A 23,531-nucleotide genomic window follows, 5' to 3' on the forward strand; every position below is an offset into this window, starting at 1 on the left:
CGAAAAACTGTTCATGATCAGTAATATCATACGAATAATTGTGAACAGGCTTATCGTACTGGGCTACCGACTCTGAGGCTGATGAACGTACCCAGGAAGTGACCAGTTGATCAGAGATGGGTTCTAGCAGATAATCTGGAGGAGTATTACAAAATCTAAGATACTGTAATTGAACGTGAAACTTTTTTTAATGGGTCATTCAAATACAGGTTTTCCCAAAAAAACGAGCCTTATTTTATAGTGCAGGGATGGTCCCACCGAGAATTTCTAAAATGCTAAAGTAACCGTTTCAGTTTGGCCTGTGAACTTTCATGTGCGCTGAATTGTGTATGACGCCGTATGCAATTTTTTTTCAAAAGAATTTTCTTTTTCTTAACTTTTAAGGAACTTTTAAGTGTGGTAAATCTTCTGACTCAGCTCTTTTTTAATGTGGTCGCTAGCGATTATGGTTTTTTTGCGCCAAACATGCAATTTCGTGGGAAAATTCTGATACTTCGTGTCCTTATTTAATATTTTATAGTACATGGAAGGTCCCACCGAAAATTTAATTCCCGTATGTTGCTTATTGAGTCCTTCAAGTTAGGTGCCTATTTGAAGTGGAGCTAATTAGAAAGTTTGTGCGAACATCAGGTAATGAGTTTAGAAGTCGTGTTACTTTAGCCGGAAATACCGCAGGACAACGCCGTGATAACAACTTATCCTAGATCACAAAAGTGTTAAAAGTTAGAGTTTGGATAATCTTCACTGACTGATCCTGGGAAAGAAAAAAAGATCTAATTAACGCAATCTACGCCAGAAATATTTCACACATTTTTAAAAGTGGCATTTTTCCGTAAACATAACCATGATTAGTCTCAAATTTATTTGCAGCACTATATACAAGTAAATTTATTATTAATTCTACGACTAATTGATTTGGAATGCATAGCACCACGTTCCGTCTTGTCCATCTAAGCAGTACTGTTGACTTTGCGTGACGAACGACACTGGTTCAGGAGCGCATATGACCACCCAATCGCCGCCGAATTTACCTCTCGCCTAGAAAATCTTCTTAATTCTTCAAAAATTTCGGAAATTCATACATATTTCTCATGGAAAAATGGCGATAACCAACCTCAGAATGGATGATCGACTTTGCTTGAGTTTGATTTGTCTTTATATCCTAAAAGTCTTCGAGTTAAATTTTTTAAAGTAATTTTTAGTGAATTCAAGGAAGATATGGCTAGGTACAAGAACAATTCCCTTCAAAACATTTAGATAATTATAGAACAATTAACTCACCTTCAGGATAATTTCCCTCAGTTCTTCATTGTTACATCTGCGATCATCACTAGTGACAACCTCTACTGGACGTGGAAGCGCTTGTCTCTTTTTGCGTCCACATCCGCATGGATTGCAGACCTTAAAAATCTGAACTTGAACAAGACCAAGTCGTAGTTAAAAAGAAAGTCAAGTTGTTTTGCAGAAGTATGAGAAGATTCTATTTCCGTAACGTGAAACGATTGTGGCTGTACATTGCAGAGTTTTCGTTTAAGACGCAGAAAAAAGTCTTCCCTATCTTTTTCATTCTTTGATTTTCTGTTTGAAAATCGATTGATGACACCTTGTTTTCTCTTAGAATCTTTTGACAAATTCATGTTCGACAAAACACATGCAGTAATCGAGCCGGTGCTGTTTTTTGACGTACTAATTTCTAATAAAGTTAAGGAATTCTCCCATTGTTGTAATTAGTGAAAGGTGATTATTTGTAACCCAAACTCGGGAACATGTTATTATTTGAGGTCAATAAAAAAATGTTGCAGAGCAATTGAGAAGTTAAATTTCTCTTTGTTTGCTTGTTGCTGAAAGTCAAATGACCAAATTCGAGATAGAAAACTATTGATGATCAGTTTTTTGATCAGAGCTATGAGGATTAGTAACATCAACTGGAAATAAAAAATATACCCGACGAATACAACCACATGGTGGGGGTGGAGGAGGACAAGGTGGAGGTAGAGGAAGGCATAGCGGTGGTAGTTGAATGGGCGGTAAGCAAAGCGGAGGTGGAGGAGGAATTCCACATCCACACCCTCCGAAACCTGAAACCCTCTTTTTATTCATGTCACATTAAAGGAAAGAAAAAAACTGGCTACACATGTAACATTTTCTGACCGAGTGCAGTAGGTTCATTAGAGTCACTCACCGAAAGCAGAAATGGAGAGAGGTAATAGAGCGGCAAGTAACCAGAACATCCTGTGACGTTCGATCCTTTGAGGTTCACCACAGAAGTGACACCGATTTATAGGGGAGAGACATCGCTGCGTACCAAGATCAACCGTGTAAGGCACGCCCACTTGCCGACGACAGCGTCCTGTGGCTAGGACGGGAGCGACCTACTTCCGAAAGATCTACAAAAACGGCTGTCAAGTGTCGATAAAAACGAGAGTATTGATCTCTGATGAATTACAATGAGGTGTAGCAGGTTTAGAAGAATTTATGGTCTCCAACGGCCCCAGGATACTTCCTGAGGACCTAAGGATATACAACAAAGGAAATATTGCTGTCACCGATGAAGTCGGATTTGTGCACATCTGCAACTTGCAAAAAGAGTGAAGATGGTAAGATGACAACCCATATCTGAGCTTTTGAAGAATAATGCTGATCCCTTTAAGGAGATGTCCAGAAAGGAGTTTGTATCAGAATCATAAGCCGGGCTTCTCCCATCCCCTTTTCCTTTTAACGCAGAACTATAGAGTTTTACGATGTCTGTGTGCAGTTGATTACTGCCGCGTGCTCTCGAGCGCCATATAGGAAGGGGGATGATTTTTGTCGTAATGTAAGGATTATCGGAAGAAAAAAAGGTACTGGACAATTTCCGCAAGGTTATGTTTCGCCCTTTAAACCCGCGGTCTCATTTCCGCAGGGTTCTCAGGCAAATATTGTTGACCGTGTATAACTTTCGCTCTACCGTTTTTAGATTGTTGTTGTTTGTCAAGTTTTATTCCCTAAATTTGTAATTTATTTGTTTTGGTTCCGTACTTTGGTTTTGAACTTAAAATTACTTTTTTTGTTATAACGACTGATTAGTCAATAGAGTGGTTCAGATGCTAAATTGATGAAACCATCGAAAGGTTTTCGCTTCTATGGAAAACGCCAATTTATTTGCTACATTACTCGCAATTTTAAAAACATTTCTGATTGGTTGAATTGACCATTTTGAAGGGACATCTACTCTTGAAAAATGACGCGGATTTTTCTCTGAGAAATTACATAAAGGAGAAAATCTTCGCGTAAAACCCCAGAGGTAGATGCTTTTTCCAAAACTGAGAAATGTGAACGAGGGAATCTATAGTTCCTGAAAAGATATTCCATAGAAATTTGTTGCCGTTCCTAGGCTCAAGTGTCCTTGCATTCTTTCACTTACACTGAGGACTAAGTTTTCTCTTTGATGCCTAACTGTGCGTGTATACATCGACTCTGACCGCGTTGAATACTGTTGAAGATGGGTAGATTCAATTTCACGGATCGTAGGAAACTTTTCTCCTTTCAGCATCATGCACCCAACTTCCAGTTCTTATACTATCTGAATTTTCTACCCATCTCTGTGCAAGAAAATGTACAAACTTAGCTGTTTTGTTGCTTCATTGTTTCCCTTCGTTGCTTCTAGTTCTTTTAATTTTTTTTCATATTTTTTAAAAGATGATACAGCTGTGCGGATGATGTGTAAAATCCTCCGTCATATCCCCAGTGAACTTCAACTTCATCCAATTAAGTTTTATAAATGTTTTTTTGACACTGCTTTTTGTGGATTAATTTTATTATTATTTAGCGGATTATCAGTTTTAAAATTGTTTTAGATCATAGTCTTCTTTTTAGTGACTTCTAGAATTGTACTACGTTTTAAAACGTCGTCACTTATCAGATCAACGCGCCATCTATAAATGCAGTTTGTAGTCTTCTTTTGTTTCTTGTGAATGTTTTCTCAATTACTCGTCTATTCGTCGAATTCTCAAGAATTTGACGAATAGGCGAGCAATTTTTCGTCTTCGTTCGGGATTTTTTGTTGAATTTTCAGGTCACTTGTCGTTTGAAACCGATTTTTCAGAGATTTTTCTTTACATCGTGAATTCAGAGCCTAGAGTGACCTTTTGTCCAGGTATATGTGAAACTACTACGTTTTGCTGCATTGGGGATTATCCATTAATGAGAGCTATAAAGGATTAAATATGTGCCAAATGAGAATACGTTGTGAGAAAGACGTAATATAAGCATTAGGACATCTCCTGCGAACCTTTTTGCTTTATTACCTCAGCATTGGATTCCTCCTTCTCTTTCTTCTTAAACCTTTATCTCTGCTTATATCCTCTCACTAACGACGTCGCCATTTAAGCACTTATTTGTTGATTTTGGGTCATTTTGGGAAAACATTTTCTCTCCAGGAAAATTAAAGCTTTTTCTCTCTTGGTTCCACGTTAATTATGAATAAAACATCTTCTGCAGTTATCTATGTATACATCTACAACCTCAATTTATCGCTAAATGAGAGCCAGACCAGTTTGACAACAACGACAACAACAATGAGACGATACTCGAGCAAGAAAGTTGCGTGATTATCGCAATGTCTATGTAAAAACTTTCGAAAAATATGCTATTCATACGGTGCCAGTTTCAATGCGAACAAATGTGTGTTATTTGTCCGAAAAACAGCTGAACAGTGACAATTGACAATGATTCATTCAGATTCACAATCTCATCATTCGATGAAAAGGTTAGTATTTTCCGGGATGTTCTGGAATACTATAATGTTCAATTTGAGACTAGACATTGACCGAAAGCCGTCTCCGGTGGTCTGGTGTGTCGCTTCCCATGTTGTTCTCGCAGAAAAATCGCCGAGTGGCCGTCTCCTCAAATAGAACAGCCATATTTCACTGGTTATTTTCTTGACCAAACAACTTCGTTGCGTAAGTGTTTTGAATATTGAGAGGAAATTATTTTTCTAAAGGAGTAGCGTGCTCGACACAAGAGTTCTTTCCTTCTTGATTTTCTCAAGAATTTGGGGAACTTCTGAATAATTTTTGTGTTCCTGTATCATTGTGTACGATGTACATAACGTGATGATGCGACGTGTCCTCGGCAAAGGAATGCACTGAGCTCTCTCCACAGTACGCGAAGAACTTCCCGGACCTTTCCAGTTTTTGCTTTTTATGCTACTTCTTTGTCTTTTTCTTATACTAATGCATTGGTGAGATCACATAGTTACAGTGGTGTCGTTTTGCATAAGTTTTATCGTTTGTTTTGCTTCCAAGTCACCTCTGAGTTCCTAATTTGTAAGGATTTGATTCCTGCTCATTTTCCTGTGAAATTGAGAACAATTCTCATCTTTCCCAGCCGTAAAACAAAGAAAACCCTTTTTTGCTGGTCCGAAAATTTCCTCAGATTCCAAAGGATGTCGTCAAAGATTCCAGGAATTAAATTTCTTTTACTCTATTTGAATTGCAGGAATTAAATTTCTTTTACTCTATTTGTGCGGTTGTGCACAGTTAGCCTTTTTATAGGACAGATGTCAGGAATCTACTATGATTCAAATTACAACAGACGCTAATCATGCAGAACGCAGAAAATGGAATAGATATTGTATGTGAAATTATAAGTTCTTGGGGTAGGGGGTCTTAAGAGCAAAGCTAACAATAAGTTTGCTGGAAAAGGACCACCTCGAAGTGAGGTAAGCTGAATTGTGCTCTAATTTACGGAAAAAGGTCAAAATTTAAAAAAAAAGCCAGGGAGAAGAGAGGACCAGAGAGATTTCCGCGTAGCGTGGTCGCATTCAACGAGAACGCGTCGCGTCGTCATGTTACAACACGTTTTACGCCGTCTATGTGTACGATTCATTCCCTTCAGCTCCTACTTATCTTTTATTGGGCTATGGTATAACTTATTGGGAGCTGGATACTTGTTAGTAAAGTGCCTGAGACAAGTAACAGCTTTTCATCTTATCGCAAAAAAAATTTGAAGCTCGTAGATTTCTCAGTATCTATCTATTGACTCTCCTATCACCTAAGAATTTATCCCGTTTCATTTGATCATCTGTCCTATTATTTTGGACGGAGTAGAAGGTAAAAATTTTAGTTATTGTTTTTTAGGCCTCTGGCGCATAGTAGACATTATGTTTGTTTTTAATGGAAGAAAACATCTTTTTCCTTTTCTGGAAATGGGATTTACGGTTGCTTTCTGTGAGCAGCTTTTTCGTTTAGGCAAAGTTTGGAAACAATTTCGATATATCGAAAGGTGTGGAAAGAAATACAACTGTGGTATACAAATAATATAATAATATCTAGAATATCCAAATCTAGAATATCTAGAATATAATAATATCTAATAATATCTAGAAATAATAGGAATATTGGAGTATTTGCGTTGCTTCATCGACAATGTTGCGAAAAAAACCAGAAACGCTATAAACGGAGCGGCGGTACGTTTACATAACACCGGTCGAACAGGAATGACCACCAGGAGGGTTAGAACTAAACGTGGAGATGAGAAGGGAATGTTTTATATTGTTTTGTCTATGCTAAATGACAATTCTCCAAAATTTTCCGTTCTTGTAGATGAAATTGTAGCGTTGTTTGCAAGATTACGAGTATTTTTGTGCAGGTAACGATATCTATTTCGTCAACGTTCAATATTTATTGTCCCGGAAACCCTCCTTTCTTTTCTTTTTATCCTAAGGATATAAATTATGAACATGAATTTTCTTACGGAGGTTATTTAGGGGTGACAATTGTGAATATGAAGTAGATTTTTGAATAGTTACGATCTATCGCTTAGAATCTGGCCAAAATTTGTTCGGTTACTTGTTCGAGAAAAAAATTTCCCACTAATGGAAATGGGGTCACAAAGAATGGGATTTTCGTTATGATTAAGATTATTCTAAAACTTTCAGGAATCAAAAGTGGTCCACCGAAGGTGTTAACTCCAGATGGACTTTTCGATGTCATTGAGAGGACACATTCTTAAGTAACCGATTTTTCATTGAAACGAATTAGAATTGTTTTTTGTTTGAAGCGGCCTTGTATAGAGTAGTTGCTATTTTCGAGCTCGCAATTCAACGGAACGGAAACAGTGTCATTCTTCGCGTCAATATTCCATTGAATACACCAAAATAGAGTCTTTGTACTAAATTTGTACCAAAGTATTCAGTCATAAATAGCATAGTTATTTTCAATGCGTTTCTTTTTTTTTGTTTGCGAGGTATGATCGGCGCTAAAACTGGCGAACAGTTCATAGTTGTTTCACGGATTGAACAATATTCACACTTGACAGAAGAAATTTGCGCAAACATATGTTATAACATATTTTTGTATAGAGTCTATAACTGTCGCCTGACTCAATACACTGTCTTCTGTTTTTCGCTGATGACCACTGTTACGTAAACAAGAACAAAAACGTACTTTGCGTACTGTAACAATATGTTGAGAAGGACTACTAATACAATCATGAAAGTAAGTGTAAGAACTGAAGTCATGAATCATGCATGCGAGGAAAGGCTTTCCTTTCTTTTGCGATCTGTCACTCTCTCTCCCTCATTTTTCTTTTCCGATCTTCATCTCTTAATACAGAATATGTGGAGAATGCCAGATTAAATGGTAATTCTTGCTTGATTTTCAAGGAATGTGAACTTGCATGCGATTTTTGATCGTTTCATTTTCACCCATTTTGATGACCTCCAGATCTGTGTACATAGAGATGCATGGAACGAGTACTTGGTGGTTTCTGTATCGATTCTGGTTCTCTCTTGAACCTTGAAACATTATGACGCAAAAATTCCGAACTAACTGGTTACATTCGGTAGCGGTGACGTCAGCAACACTCGAATGAATGCGCCAAGAATTGCTAACCAGGCGATTGCCTCAAGTAGTGGAACGAACGATCGCGAGAGTTCCAAAGTTCATGAACAATCATCCGAGGGTCTTCATCCAACGTGTGATCCGATAATTGTGGGTTCCGTTACGGAGTTTAGTTGACAAATTCGATGTGAGCTCATCTTTAAGATGAGTCATTCGAGGTGAAAAACAATTCATCTCAGCAGTAAAACAGTTATTTTGTAGTTCGGCAAACAAAAAATACTGGGTTACCCAATAAGTCATACGTTTCTTTCTATTGCATAATTTAAAATCTGATAAATGAAATGAAATCTGATTATTGTCCATGTTCGACTGTCCTTGAATCTTGACATATTGAATAATTATTTGAGATGAATGGAAGGTTCAGCAAGAGATTTTAGGAATGTTTTAAAGATTTTTCAGCAACAAAAGTTTTGTTTGTTTTTCTCGTGCGCAAAACATGACATCCAGACACAATATACCATGTTTTTGCTATTATTCGTGCACGCTCATAAATTTCTCGCTTGTCTGACGCTGAAGGGCGAAGAAGAATTTCTAGAGTTTTTTAGACTTATTTGACAAGGTCACATCTATTACGGTAGGATTACTGAATATTTAATGGTTAATATGATGTGAAGGCTATTGCAGTATATTCGGCTCAGCTATGGTTATTTCGCAACAACTCTGGATATAGAGATTCGAAAATCACTTCATTACTCAAGAAAATAAGAAGATGTTTAGTCCTACCTTTCTTTAGAATTCAAAATTACATATGTGAGGTGATAAGGAGCAAATTTAGTATTTTTGTGCTTGTTAAAATTTGTGATACTCTAGTTTGTAGCATTAATCACAATAATAATGTTAATAAGAATGATAAGGTTGGAAATCGATAAGTAGAACGATATGAATGATTGGTTTTAAGTGGAGAACATGAACATAATGAATAAAAAACTATAGCTTCGTAGTAGAAATGAAAATGAAAGGTGATTGAAATGGGAATGATGAAGATGGGGATTTTGTTGGCTTTTCAAGTAGTTTCATGCCCTCAGGACATAACCATCCATTCATACGATCTTACTTTATTTTTTATTTGTAATTTTCTTGAAAGTCGAACATCGTAAATCATTTCAATACAGTCTACTCTCAGTTCCTCATGTGCGGACGTTGTTGATGGGCCAAGATAACTTCTTCGGAATACTTCGTAATTAGGAATTATTTCGAGGGATTCCTGCTGTAAGGCCACAATTTGAGTCCTTTTTTATATTTCATTCAATATTTCAGTATTATTTGTTCAATTTTATTTAATGTTATCAATGTGATTGTTATTACGCAAAGGGTATCACAATTTTGAACAAAACCTAACATTTTCCAATTTGTGGCTTAACAGCTCAGATAGGTGTGCTATTGTATCCTATGCATATTGAGTCCTGAAAAATAAGACTGAGCATGTAATTTTTTTCTGAGACACTATATGACCTCCGATTACTTTTCTATATGCTTATCACGTCTTCTGTCTGATATTTTATTTTATCGTAACGACAGGGACGGGTGTAGTGTAGCGGTTAGAGGTTCCGCTTCCTGCACGATCGATCGGAGGTTCGAATCCGCCCTGGTGCTCACTAAGTCTTTCATCCCTCCGGAGTCGATAACTTGGTAACCAGACCTGTCTGGGAGGATAAAAAAAACTGACTTGACACATCGGCTAGCCACCGCAAGTCATTCTTTAGGCCAGTTACACGTTCGTAAACCTCAAACGATTCTGAATTGAAGTGAACGTGGGTGATCCCAAGCGGATTGATTAACGCCAGAAACTTTATCCTTTATCCTTTTATGGTACCGACAAATAGAGAACTCTTCTCTGCAGGCTATATTTTGCTCATGGTTGTGTGCTATCCAGAGAATAACTCTAGAAATGCGTTGTAAATATATACATCACAAGTGCGTCCATTACACACTACTAGAAAGTTTGATGGAATAATCTATGATTTCCCAAAAATTGAACTTTCTAGATGAAAATCTGGATCTTTTCCGAACAGGTATCTCAAACCCGCTACCCCGGCTTTCGCTATGTTCACATGTCAAGTTCGATTCTTTTGCTAGTCCCGTAAACAAAAGTGAATTCGATAAGCAGTCGCCGAATGAAATATCACCACCGCCGTTAATTCTCGCTCATACGAGATATCAGCACAGAAACGGATGCATGTAGGGGTTTAGGTCGACCGTGAACATAATTTCTTTCGATTTCAGTAAAACTGCTAACTAACTACTGCTAACAAATTTCACTTTGTTTATGTTCACTATCGTTCTGGATCAGCTAAAGAAGAAATAGAAACTGTCCACAAAATACAGAAGTAACGTTTCTTCTCTATTTTCTCGAATCCGCGGTGACATCCGAATTTTTATTTTGCCTTTTGTAGCCACCTTTAGATGATTTTTTTATTGCGTGAAATAGGAATAATGCGACTGTTATTGAGAAAATTTTGTGAAGGTAAGAGATGTACAGATAAAAGAATTATTACTGACTCGCTCGCAGAAATCACGGAGATAATTACGAACGATTGATACTCAATCCGAATATGGGTAGATCTGCGGTTACTCCCATTGTGCGATCGCAGCTTGTTTTGTTAGTCTTCTTCCTTACTTTTTTTCATTTCTTCAGTCTTAGAGAAATGCATAAATGCATTAAATTGATGCAATACATGCGATAGAAGCGGAAAATGCATAAGTTCGAGGAACCCAGAAAACTTCAGAAATATAGTGGTTTTGATTTAGCAGCAAATTTTTAGATATTTGTGGGATTTATCGAACAGAACTGTGGACTATGGTGGAACTGCAAATTCACTTCGAGTAGTTTTAAAAGAGGAAAAATAAATTATAAGGAAACAACAAACTTTTTACTCACACTTTATCTCTGAAACAAAAAATATCCGTGCCATAAGGATTCTTGACACATTTATACTATGTGGTTCCGCTACTGTGTACTACGATGCTGTTGTCATCTTGATTTAAAGGCATCACCCCACGAATCGGCGTGGTATGGATTTTCGTCGAACCACATACTTATATCGGGTCGTAGATTATGAGGACAGAGGTGGTTCTGGCCATCTCTCCCTGCATCACTGTCTGTATACAGTGATGCAGGGAGAAAATCTCTATGAACTCTATGGAAAATCGAGCACGATCGGCTTTGTTGTTGTCAGAGTTTGTGAGGTGTCATCCTCTTTTTGTCTTATCCTCCAAGGTAGTTTCGCAGAACTCGAAGAAACGATTTCAGGGTTTGTCTTTCACTAATTATTCCCTTGTCGAAAAGCTCGTTGCGAACTGACTGTAACGTCATCCATCCTTTTTGAAGTGGTAGAGCATAATATGACGAATGTGAATGCAATTTTCGACAGACATCTTTACGAACAAGACAGAGAAGAACGTTCCTATTTTAAAGAAAGGAAAGCAAAACGTAATTTTTCGTGCCACACTGAATGTTGATAAGTCTTTCCAATACCAATTCAGTTCAATATTATTGATAAGAGGCTTTAAAATTTCAGTTCACTAACAATTTTTAGAAAACATCACTTTGAGAGCGGAAAGTACGAATAGATCGACATGAAAAAAGGTATTAGAATTTCTTAATCGTAGGAAATCATTTTAACAAACATTAGTTGTCATACAAACAGTATAAATGTGAAAGTCCACCATCACATCTTCTCTCTTTCGCACATACACATTTCGGATTGGATTCGGTGTGGGTCAGAATCAGGAATTTATCCTCTTAGCTTTCAAAGACATGGAAAAAATCGTGTTGATAAATTATGGTTCTCCCAAGTCACTATAAATATTGCACACTCCACTGAACATTTTTCTACGCAGGATTACACCACGGTGTTGTCAGTAACGGGTCTTCGTGTAGAAAAAGACTGATATGCGATAGCGAGCTCAATTGTGCATGAAGGCGAGGATGTAATCGATGTACCTTTAAGTTTTAAGTTTTAGTTGTGATTCCTCAACGAATATATCATGCCATATAATAATGAGCTTATTCTGTCACGTGCCTGTTTGTGTCACTCATGAAATTCCAAAAAGGGGGTGCGACGGGTTCCACGGCGCCGAATTGGTGTCCCGACACCAGGATAAATTATAAAGTGGATAAGGTGCCTCGCGTTAATCAATCCGCTTTGGATGCGCTACCACGTTCACTTCAATTCAGAATCGTTTGAGTTTTACGAACATGTAACTGGCCTATACAATGACTTGCGGGGGCTAGCCGATGTGTCAAGTCAATGTTTTTAAAAATTCCAAAAAGGGAGTGCGACGGGTTCCACAGTCGATCGGATTGTCGCCTCGACGCCAGAAAGTTATAAAATGGGGTGCGAACGGTCTACTGGCGTCGAATTGGTATACGATGATGTTGTTTCGCTAAAACATCATTCTCTGATAATTGTTGGGGAAAATAGAAAAAAAAGCATTCTTAGGGTATTGTTTTCAAAGTGCGTCTTTATTATGTTGGTATCGAACAAGTTTTTGAAGCTGAAGTTTGAATGTTCTTCAAATGCAGAAATGACGCGATTAGAGAGAAATCTATGGAATCTTTCGCATACATTTATTCAAAAAAAAAGAAAGAAGAAGGTGTTGTTAGAAAAGCACAGTTCTAATTTTGCAGAAAGTGCCACTTCTATTAATTTCAATTGATCAGCGGTAGTGAGCGAAGGGAACACCACAGAAAGTCTGGAGTCTGGCTTTAGCTGGACGTTTATGGTAAACAATTTATGAAGTGTATGTTAAAGACAGTGGCTCGGGAATAAGTCGCATTGTCTTCTAAGAGCGCCAAGATTTATTCGTTAAAAAATTGCGAGGTAGAAAGAAATGTATGTCTACAGAGGGATGGGCACCTGAGCACAAAACACCGTTCCCTAGATAATAGCACGCAACACGCGAATGAAGTAAAACTTTTTGTGAAATAATGTGAAAATTTGCAGTTCTCGGCGAGTTTATAACCTCAAAGGCAACGTATCACAAAACTGACAGTGTTGGGATCTCAAAGCGAATACATGCGGTAGTGGTGTAGTTTGAGAGAATGAGAGTCACCACTCGCAATTCCCTCCTAATATTCCAGAGAAAAGCGTGCTGAAAAGTCTTGTATAGTCCCGTCTCCTCAACGACGCAATCTATCACGCAGGCGATCTGCAACAATCTCTGACTGTGCAGATGGTTTTGTTTCTGTTGCTCATTTGAATTGTAACGCTAGTTCTCTCACCACGAGTACTTAGCAGCGCCATGAAATCCCTCCGATCCTACAGTACGATCGCTACTTCCATTTTTAACTAACGATCCAACAGTAGGCTCAAGATTTTCTTTGTTGGCCGGATAGGGTGTTTGGTCGGATAAATCACCTTCAATTTCATTCTTCTAAATTCTGAAGAAGGGGAACTCGCCGAAACGTTAGCCGTTAGCAACCTCGTGTCCTGCTCAAGTTAAGAAAGCAGACAGCGAGTTATGTTAGTTAGATTACGGATCTTGGACGACGACGGAGTTGCCCGCCTTTTATAGCGTAAAAACTTGTGTCGCAGAGGGTATGGGTGGGTATGGGAATTTGGGCAGGACTACTTCAGTAGTCGTGAATTACACCAACTCCCAACACCGTCATTTTCGTGATACACTGCCTTCGAACTGCCTACGTCATATAGCTGTGCCGACGCGATCATCAATATAGACTTTTTTCTCCTGGCACACTGCTCGCACAATCGAAAGGTGGTCGACAGAAAAGATATTAAACCTGGTGAAAACTGGTGTCAACAGCGACTCAGTACAAACATGATTATCAGTATCAGAGATTGTATAATAGTTTCCAAATATAATTTATTCCTAGTTCTACTTTGTTTCTAGTTTGCAAAGAGGCGTCACGAATCACTCTCCAGAACGTCGCATCGGAGAACATCTGATATTTTTTGAATACCGACACCTCTCACAACGAAAATTATCTTTGCATAACAGAGTCACTGGGAACGTGAACTACGATTGGCACACAGTCCCTGCGATCGAAACGTTTGAGTTTTTGCTCGTTTTTTCGTGACCTGGAAAAAACTTTTGGATTTGGTTTAACGACGTGGATGATAAATAGAACTTATAAATTTCATGAAAAAAGATTGCTCAGTTCCTCTTTCGTGCATGTATCCTATACAAAAATTGAACAGTTATATTAGTTTCCTCCTGCGCTCATCTTTAAGATAGAAAAAACTGATTAAATGTGTGCATTAAATGTGTTGAAATTTACTGACTGACTTTACAAACTGGTATATTGATAAGGCACCTTCTAATATTTAGCATTTGAAAACTTAAAAAAAAATCATGCTGTTACCTTTCTTTGGCCTTAACCTCTGCATCCATGCGGAAATCACAAATATAGACAAATAAGCGCCAAACCAATAAAATTAAATAAACTTCAAAGGTAAGAACAATAATCTGAAATATCATGTTGTTCTCGTATAAATATTTTTTGTTCCATATCTGTTTTCAGAGCGATATACTTCTTCTTTATAATGATTCAACACCACATAGAAATGCTTCCAATTTATCTTCCATTGAAAACACACATACCCATCACTTAGGGATTTACTTTAGGAATTGAACATCAATATAAATCTGGCAAGATCAGAAACAGATTTTAAGGAGAAAAAACTATTCATTTGGATACTGTTTGGTCTTTAGATCTTTGTAATTATATATAGCATAAAAGACGCCATAAATAGCACAATGAAAAGCTCCACCGTCATTTCTATGGGGGTAAAGAGCTAGATAAGGTGAAGTCTGTGGTAATGCATGGAGCCACTACAATTCCACGGTTCGAAAGATGCATTAGCATCTTCGTTGCTGTTTTTGAAATTTACATTCCAAATCATACCTAGTAATGGAAGTTCCACATCAAATATTTCCCGAACGCTACTTTTAAGCTCAACGCTGATTCTTGCTCAATTATTAGCATAAAAGTGAGCAAATTGAAGGCGACATGTGAAAATCTCACTTCTCACGCCTTTTCGATGTATGTATTGTTTTTTGGTGATTGATAAAACTAAAGCGTCATGATTCCATAGAGCTTTCGTAACCGATCTGTACACTCCATATCGACTGAGATGCAGCTTTGGTTCTGAGCCTACCGACAACTGGTTATTGTTCCTTTTTAACGAACCTTCTGCCTTCTACTAACTGCCTTCTAATCATATATAATTTTGAGTGGAAAAAATTGGCAGGGAAGACGGCAGCGTAAACCTGTCGAAAATCGCCATTTCAATCCTGTTTTTGCGACTTCTGCTAGTAAACCGATGAAAAATGTCTTGTAACCGATGATTTTCACGACTCCTCTTACCAGCGGGAAATTGTACAGCAATGATTTTGCGGTTAAAGTGTCCTTTGAGTTGGCTGTGTCCAGAAAATTGACAAACAGCAACAGTATTATTGAGAAGACGAACAGTACATAGACGAAAAAATATGGTATGACGAGTACGTAGCTGAAAGAATTGGATCAGTACGGAGGTAAAAAGTACTGACAGTTGGGTTGACGCGGCGCGCCCACTGCGAGCACGGGATCCGCGGCAGTGCGCTATTGATCGACGCATTGTCAGATAGACAGGGCACGCGTGTTTGTCTGCGCTTCGCGTCGTCACGCGTCGCGTCAGGACAGTTGGATGCGTTAGACAATGACTGTAGATGTGATTCAAAAGCTGGGATAATGCTTACCTCTTATAGTGAATACCAACGACTAGGATAATATTAGCTGTCACAGCAATCGAGAAACTGAACAGTCCGCCTGAAACCAAACAGTATATTTCATTTCTACCCAGCAAAATGAAGATTAGATCTCAATGTACCAATGTAGCATGAAAAAAGGAAAAGTGGAATAAAGGACTTTTACCATTTTTGTGAATACCATTACATCTTTACCTCATTTTTTCATTTTTCGAGGATTAAGAGAATAACAGGAATGTTCCGGATAAATTTTTGCACAGTAAGCATTGTTGAAGATTTGTGTTTGGTATTTTGTGTTTCTCCTACAGAAAACATGTTTCTTCTTAGTATGCGACTAAATAATAATAATAATAAAATAAAAATGAAAAAGTAAATAATAAAAGAAATAATAATAAATAATAAGTTACGAAAGCGTAGCAACAGTGGTTTTTGAGTTTTCTGGCTAAATTTGGGATGTTTTTGGTATTTTTTCTATTGATCAAAATCTACCCTATATGGTCGTTGTATGTAGTTTATCTTGTTATTAAGAGAAAAATAATTGATGGGAATGAGTCGCGCATTGAAAATATCAGGTAGTATTAATGTTTTTCCTAAAATTCCTACTAATAATATATAAATAGCGTTTTCCACACTGACCAACGACGAGTCCTTGACGCTTCTAATGGCGGCGAAAAAACCGAAGCGTCACGCTGATAAAAACTCTACCTAAAAACCTCGTCATGCACTAATAAATAAATAGACCGAAAATAGGACTAGAGAGAAGTACACACATACATAAATACGTACATATGTCGAAGTTCGAGAACCTCTATACTTCTCGAGCAGTGCTCTTTCCTAGGAATAAAAGTATTTCCAGAAATTCTCAGATTACTCATGTTTTAATATTAACAATACCTGAATATATGATATATTTTGTTCACCATTTCTGATGTTAGACTTGAAAAGCAAGACTAGATGAAGATAAATGAGGATGAACACATCAACTCACACAATCGTAAAAGACCATCATCGGAATTGGCAAGCTCGTAGATAAGAAAAACAAACAACAGTAAAGTTTTGAGTACGAGAAGTTTCGGGAGTACATTTTTCACGTGGAATGCTCCAAAGAACACATGATAACGAATGTGGTCCTCCTAAAAATCATGGATAAGTGAAACAAACAACAGTAAAGTTTTGAGTACGAGAAGTTTCAAGACTACAATTTCCACGTGTGATGCTCCAAAGAACACATGATAAAGAATGCGGTTCCCCTCAAATTTCGGATTATCAGTGGCAGACCTAGGTAATTCGACCTAACCATAATTAAACAACTATCGGAACATTAAACTGTGAAATAGCAATGTTTTGTATGTAAAATTCAAGATCTCACCTCAAACACGACCGGGTTGTAAGTCTTATCCGGAAATATGCAGCAGAAAATATAATTCTGTACATAGTTCAACAAAAATGTTGTTGACGCCGGCATTCACGGAACATATTACGCTGCTAATTGAATGAAAACCTGTTTCGGGCGTTGCTTCCAAGGTTTCTTTCAAGAGAGCTCTTTAAGTTCAATTTATAGCCAAAGTCGAATTTAAGGTGAAAGAAAGAACAGTTACAAGGGTGAAAAAATCAACTGATCTGAGATGGTAGTAGATGATTTCTCTGTTGGTAAGTAACCTTGAACGTGCGAGATGCAGTGTGAGGCTAACCTGTTTCTGTTTTCTTTACTTACGAGGAACTTAATTTCTATGTCGAGTATGCTATTTCGTTATAGGTCAGTGAAGGCAAGTCATTTGATAATTTAATGTCTATCAAAAGAAAGAACTTTGGTTTTAATTGCTGCAAAAGCTGATTTTTGAAAGAAACGTTGAAAGAAAAGAGTAAAAAATCGAAGATCCTAGCCTGTAACCGTTCTATATGTGAAAAATGAATGTTTGTGTATATTAGAGATCTGTCCATGCTCAGAGCAGAGCTTGGTCTTGAAAAACGCTATGCACACTAAACAACCATCGCGATAGCGTAGTGAACACGTAAGGTCAATAAAATATGTAGAGGCGTCAAAATAGGATAGTGATAAATGACTTTTTTCAGGTGAACTTCTGTGAACACCGGCTTTGTTGATCTGGCTCAACTCGACTATGTTAGTTCGTCCATCAGAATTGGAACAAGCATCTCGTTAAAGGCTTGTACCACTTCTCAGACCAAGAAAGGCTTTCACACATGATTTGCGCCACACTTGAAGCTTGATTTTTTGAGATTTGTGATTGGGGCTCAAATGTTTTGAGTAGGAATATATCCCATAACAGCTGCAATTACACTTTCACGCCGTATCAATTCAAAATCAAATTTTCCTCTCATTTTTACATGTCAGAGTGCTGTGGGTGGCTCATGCTCTTAACTCTCCGTCAAAGTTTTGGCGGCGTGAAAATCTGAATGCATAGTCTACAACATAATTTGAAGATTTACTGGTGAATCAATCACCGAAGCTTGGGAGAGTTATGAAAAATTTCTAACTGCTAATAAAGATGAGATTTACGACTCGTACAAATCTGTGGTATCGCCTGTTATATCTTCTCTATACTTTGGTTTGTTGTGTCACGTTTAAGTTTTGGCGAAGAACTTTGAGGTGTTGTCGTGGTTGAACCACAGATCACAACCATGCGGGAGTTTCCGATTGAAATTATTGTAAATTGATCCTCTCGATTTTCGTAGAGTGCTCGGACATGCTTGGCATATAGGTCGTGATGCTGTTTCGATTTCTTCCTCCAGAAAGTGATGCACAACATCTGAACTGCTAGCACCATTGCCGTAGCAACTGCGATCATCAGAACTCGCAGACTGACCCCAATTCTGAAACAGCTAGTATTTTACATGCACTTCTGGTGCATTTTTATTTTGTGTTGATATGTTTAGTCAAGGATTAAGTTTATTTCAAGTGAAACTTTCCCTTCCAGTTCGCCTACTTTTGCTTTAGGGCACACTCAATTCGAGATCTGCTTTGCTTGACTGTAATCGTAGTTTGCTCGAAATCTAACTGCAGCTAAATTTTAGAAAAATGAGCAGTTTTCATCTCTTTTACCCCGTCCTTCAACTAAAATGGGCATTGAAGCAGCTTGTACCATTGCCTTGTGTACAAAGAAAATAGAATTAGTGAAAAAAATGTTGGCGGGATAATTCTTTAGATAGATGCTCAGAGATTTTTCAGAGACATGAGGGGAAATTATAAAAATAAAATAAAATAAAATATTGTTTTGCTCAAAGGACCCACATACAATTGAAATGAGAGCTGAAACGGGCAGAACTTACTGCTCCACCAGATATTCCAATGAGTTCTATGGCATACATTAGTGTATTGGAAAGAGTTATACTTTGTTCTGTTTTAAAAACTGGAACTTACAATAATTCTTTGGCCTGCTTTTTAACGTCAACCTGAAAAGAATACATCATCTGTTGCTGAGAATCCACCTTGATTGTGCTATTTGTCAAAAATTGAAACAGTTCATCAAATAGCTAATCTCGAACAATTAAAACAGAAGAAACCATGGAAGTTTTGGACAACCAAGGCGCCCCTAGTCCATACACAAAGGTAGTTCGTCAGCTACACAGCGGCTTTGGTTACATGTCACAATCGACATGAAGAGAGGATGGAAACGAAAGTCGACAACCTTCAGTTATATAATCTTAGTTTGGCTGATGACTTTGTTCTGATAATATCAAGCATCAATCAACGGAGCGGAGCGGATGACTATCGAGGTTGAGGAAACATTCAAAAATATTGGTCGCCACCAAGACATGCACAAAACGATGTTAGTGAAAAACGGATAAGTTTCTGATCCTTCACTCACGCTAAACGGAAGGAATAAGTCTGACTGCTTCAGCTCATCTAGGCGAGACGAATGCTGGTCGAATGTGATGAAGCATGTGAAAAAGTCGCCACTCTACGGCTGAACCTGGACAAGATAGTGTTCGTGAGGAGCGAGTAGGTTTCTGATGCTCCACTCGCATTAAACGGAAGGAATATATTTGAGTGCTCCAGATTTAAATATTTTGGTTAGTAGATTAATATAACGAAAAATTTGACCTCCGAAATGGTATTTGACTTCCGAGATGGGCGTGAAGAAAACGGGCGGCTTGGGAAACATACAAACGGCTTAGAGATGTGGCGAAGAGGACTAAGTACATCGGGGTCTGTGCTCATTTGATTAACATCTTCGTTCTTCGTGCTCTGACTTACGCTTCGGAGACCTAGGCGTTTCGCAAGCAGGTGGTATGTGCAATCAGTGTCATAGAACCCTCAATTTAAAGGGTGACGTTAGGAGTATCCCGCTTTGCCCAAGTGGTATAGCGAACAAAGAGGAGATTTGAAGTTCAGTCTTACGTAACCGATCGATCTTCAGAGATGCCACCGCGTATTCCAGGGAAGGTAAAATTAGGCGGGACGAACACGTGATGGGTTAAAACAAAAATCGTTAGAGCAGAGCTGTGAGTGACTGGGTTTCACGCAAAACCAAACGCAAAGACGCCGCGGAAACGATGGTCAGACCTCTTTGAGAAGTCCTTCAAAAATACGGTACTGTTCGTGTCACTCTCGAGAAGAGAAGCCCCACAGTAATCTAGTAAAATGCTTCTGATGTCATCGACTGACGCGATTACCTGCATTTTCGAAGAGGTGTGCCGTACTTGAACATAGCTCTGCCCAACCTTCTCGATCTGCTGCAAGAGCTTGCAGAGAATCAATTCATTCGTCGCTAATCCAGATTCTGTGAAACCTTACGTCTCAACTGAACTGCCTATCCACGCCGAGTATCCTCAGGTTCTCTTTCACCACCTCAGTCCAGAACTTCGCCTTTCTAGTAGATAGAAGATTTCACAAGGATTTTAAATTTCTAACCTTTTAATATTTAACCAGATACATGCATGCAACTTTTGGTGCTAAACGGGAGATCTGCCCATCGTTCTCCGAAAGACTTGAATTTGAGTGTTACTGTGGAGAAACTAATGAATGTTTGCAGTGTCTGCGGGTAAATTTGAATGGCACCCACTTGATGATGGTTTGTCAACTATTTAAATTTAGAGGAAAGTGGAGAAATATTCGGAGAAAACTAATGCATGTTTGATTGAGTAGTTGAAAAGATGCATCGTGCATATTGACAAAAAAAAAGTGACGGTGAGTAGTTCTGATACAGCAATTTACCACTACCTTTTTCTTTGGATAAAATGGAGCTAATAAGGATGCTCCACGGACTGTGCTCGGCTGGAGGGGAGGAGGCTAATCGTAGACCAAAAGCCACGTTGTGCTTGTCCTGAGACGTAGGTGGATTCAGTATTAGAGCCGCTGTTTCTGTGCCAGCAACGGCTCATAATACTATTGTATCCCGCACATCGGTTCAGGCAAAGCCTACAATCTAGTGTCTGAGAGGTGCAAAGAAGGCGGTTTGCAGTCGCCTCCAACAAATAAACTACAATTGTTTACTACGGAAGGCGGCAACGTTCTTCTAGAACTCATGAGACTAGAGGTCTGCAATCTCCGCATCGGCTTCAAATTTATAATCACGACAGAAAAGAATAGCAATAGAAAAAGTATCCTGGTTCTGGACGGAAGCCGTTTAAGGTAGTGCCAGGAAAGTCGGGATTGCATGAGTCGTTTGGGCAACCGAAACAGAAAAGGATTAGGATAACGTTACAACACACGTATTCTTGTATCGGAAGCGGCCATTAAAGATCTGATAGTGCAAGCTAGGAAGATTAAGTACGATGTCATCGTACTGACCGAAAGGAGACACCCACTTAGCGTCATGTATAATGCTGGAAAAAAAAAACCGTTCTTAGGAACATTTGACAGTAGAGGAGTAGGTGGAGTTGTGTTGTCTTTGTGTCTTCATCTTCGTCAACACGAAGATGGCAAAGAACAGCAACTTACGACCTGAATTGGACGTTTACGGGTGAAAAGATGTGGTTTAAAGCTTTGACTTTCTTCGTCGCTTACGCTCCAACATCAAGCTACAAAGAAGAAGAAGAAGTCGAGGCTTTTTATATGGAAATGGAGAACTAGTACAAAGAAGATTACACCTTCTGTAAGGTGATTGGTTATTTCAACGCCAAAACTGGTCACAGAAGGACGCCGGAAGAACTTGATACCGGGATCCACGATCTTCAATGGAATGAGCAGGAAGAGAGGTTTTCCGAATTTATTATGACGACTAACACGAAGTGAAAGGTACCGCAATGAAGACCACATTATCGAAGGGTAATGAAAGGTTTTGCCTGAAAGTTTCAAAACGGGATAGTACCATCGCATTCTTTGAAGAAGATTGTCTTCTACACAGAGAGGAGAAAAAGCCGCATAGCTCACAATGCGAACATCCAGAATCATCATCGACTGTGAGCTCTTCCCTTCGCTTCTCCGCTTTTTGGAAGATACCATCATGGAACACATCGACGAAGAATATGAGCTGCCGAAAACTTTCAAAACCACCAAGAGAAGCCTGCACCTCTTGTTTAGTGCTAATACGTCAGCGTGGAGCTACACGAGCTGCAGGCAACTATGAACTCACGTCCGAGCTCGCCAGGTGTTGTAGTGAAGCGAGAAAAGAAGACGTCAAAGAGAAAAGAGCAGCAGCACTGGCTGAATCAGCAGAGGCGGGTAAAAGCATTTGTTTCGCCCATCGTAAAACAACGCCTTCGCTCGGAACTTCGCCAATAGTAAAACAAAACTGACTGCATCGAGAAGGGGGATGGAAAAAGTCACTCACGACTTCTACTCAAATCTTTTCGCCTCCTCACCCATCTGATGGAAGTTGGACATGCCATTCAGGAAGTCTTCCCTTTCGATGTCCAACATATCATAACGTTGGTGAAGAATCTTAAATCATCTTGTCCTTACAGAATCAAATCAGAACATCTGAAGAACCTACCGCCATCCCTCATCGAGCCACTGGCGAGGCTCTTCACTCATTATCTGTTGGAATGCAAGAGTCCTAAGCAATATAAAACCAGCAAGACCGTGCAGTTGCAAAAGAAGGGAGACCAGGAAGACATCGACAATTATCGCCCAATCTGCTTAATCTCTGTCATCAACAAACTCTTCACAACAGTAAGAGTCGCGGATAGAAAAATGTTAGATGAAGGCCAACCATGCGAGCAAGCAGGGTTTTCAAAAGGTTCAGTACGATTAACCACATATGCACCGTTTCAAAACTCATAGAAATATTGCGAGAGTACAAGATGCCGCTGTGTTTCACTTTCATCGATTTGAAGAAAGCCTTCGATCCAGTTGAGAGTGAAGTGGTCATGAAGGCCTTAGACAACCAAAGCGTTCCTTCTCCATACACAAAGTAACTTTTAGTTGTGTAGCATCTTAACGGCCAAAATTTCCCCATTCTACAATGATGTCACAATCAATGTGAAGAGAAGGGTTCGTAAGGATGACACAATTTCAGCAAAAATATTCAGTGCCACTTTTGAGAATGCGATAGAGTATAGGAATGGGGTACTGTGCAGTAGTACTAATAACTTCAGTAGCCTCAGTAACTTTGTGTATCGCAAAAGGTAAATGGGACGCTGCAGCCGTTTCATACCCGTGGCCACTGCGCGCGTTGCCTTTCACCTTTATGGCTCCTCCTCGTCTCTACTTCCTTCTACGTTTGGCTGAGGTTGGTAACATATCTTCCTCATAAAGTGGAAACAGGAATGCAAACAGCTGCTTAAATAGTAGCCAATAGTTTACATGATCCAGTGTGGGACGTTATTCGCTGCCATCTTTCGATAGAAGATGAAGGGGAACTCTTGGCTAGGGATTTCGATCCTTCTCAAAAATAGAAAGAACACTTTTACATTTGTCTCAACTAGGTTTCTAAAAAAACTAGGAAATTTAGGAGCACCAAAGTGTACAAGAATGTAGGATTTTCAAATATTTTTTCTTGAATTTTGGTGTTTTTAAATTTTTCAGTTTTTCAA

General features: G+C 38.7%; 5 protein-coding genes across 7 annotated transcripts; 2 read left to right on the forward strand and 3 right to left on the reverse strand.

Moving 5' to 3' along the window:
- Positions 1 to 906: 906 nt before the first annotated feature.
- RB195_002739 (uncharacterized protein) lies at positions 907 to 2,231 on the reverse strand (the record flags this gene model as incomplete). Its single annotated transcript, XM_064200126.1, has 5 exons — positions 907 to 1,038; positions 1,115 to 1,162; positions 1,282 to 1,401; positions 1,945 to 2,078; positions 2,183 to 2,231. 5 exons carry the CDS (start codon positions 2,229 to 2,231, stop codon positions 907 to 909), a joined length of 483 nt encoding a protein of 160 aa, XP_064056007.1.
- Positions 2,232 to 13,827: 11,596 nt separating this feature from the next.
- On the reverse strand, positions 13,828 to 17,058 carry RB195_002740 (uncharacterized protein; the record flags this gene model as incomplete). 3 transcript variants are annotated; one of them, XM_064200127.1, is made up of 6 exons in its annotated part: positions 13,828 to 13,924; positions 14,209 to 14,312; positions 15,214 to 15,355; positions 15,585 to 15,654; positions 16,582 to 16,726; positions 16,963 to 17,058. In XM_064200127.1, the coding sequence occupies 6 exons, from the start codon at positions 17,056 to 17,058 to the stop codon at positions 13,828 to 13,830; spliced, it is 654 nt and encodes a 217-aa protein (XP_064056008.1). The 3 variants fall into 3 exon arrangements, with proteins under 3 accessions (XP_064056008.1, XP_064056009.1, XP_064056010.1); XM_064200128.1 differs by lacking the exons at positions 16,582 to 16,726; positions 16,963 to 17,058 and adding exons at positions 16,360 to 16,427; positions 16,488 to 16,516; XM_064200129.1 differs by lacking the exons at positions 13,828 to 13,924; positions 14,209 to 14,312; positions 15,214 to 15,355; positions 15,585 to 15,654 and adding an exon at positions 16,525 to 16,529.
- A 1,081-nt stretch (positions 17,059 to 18,139) lies between these two features.
- RB195_002741 (uncharacterized protein) lies at positions 18,140 to 22,530 on the reverse strand (the record flags this gene model as incomplete). Its single annotated transcript, XM_064200130.1, has 2 exons — positions 18,140 to 18,425; positions 18,973 to 19,022. The coding sequence occupies 2 exons, from the start codon at positions 19,020 to 19,022 to the stop codon at positions 18,140 to 18,142; spliced, it is 336 nt and encodes a 111-aa protein (XP_064056011.1).
- On the forward strand, positions 21,801 to 22,292 carry RB195_002742 (uncharacterized protein; the record flags this gene model as incomplete). The annotated part of the gene is made up of 1 exon (XM_064200131.1): positions 21,801 to 22,292. The coding sequence occupies one exon, from the start codon at positions 21,801 to 21,803 to the stop codon at positions 22,290 to 22,292; it is 492 nt and encodes a 163-aa protein (XP_064056012.1).
- Positions 22,366 to 22,779, forward strand: RB195_002743 (uncharacterized protein; the record flags this gene model as incomplete). The annotated part of the gene is made up of 1 exon (XM_064200132.1): positions 22,366 to 22,779. The coding sequence occupies one exon, from the start codon at positions 22,366 to 22,368 to the stop codon at positions 22,777 to 22,779; it is 414 nt and encodes a 137-aa protein (XP_064056013.1).
- Between the last annotated feature and the right edge of the window lie 752 nt (positions 22,780 to 23,531).

This window comes from Necator americanus, chromosome IV (assembly GCF_031761385.1).
Source record: "Necator americanus strain Aroian chromosome IV, whole genome shotgun sequence".
NCBI lineage: Eukaryota > Metazoa > Nematoda > Chromadorea > Rhabditida > Ancylostomatidae > Necator > Necator americanus.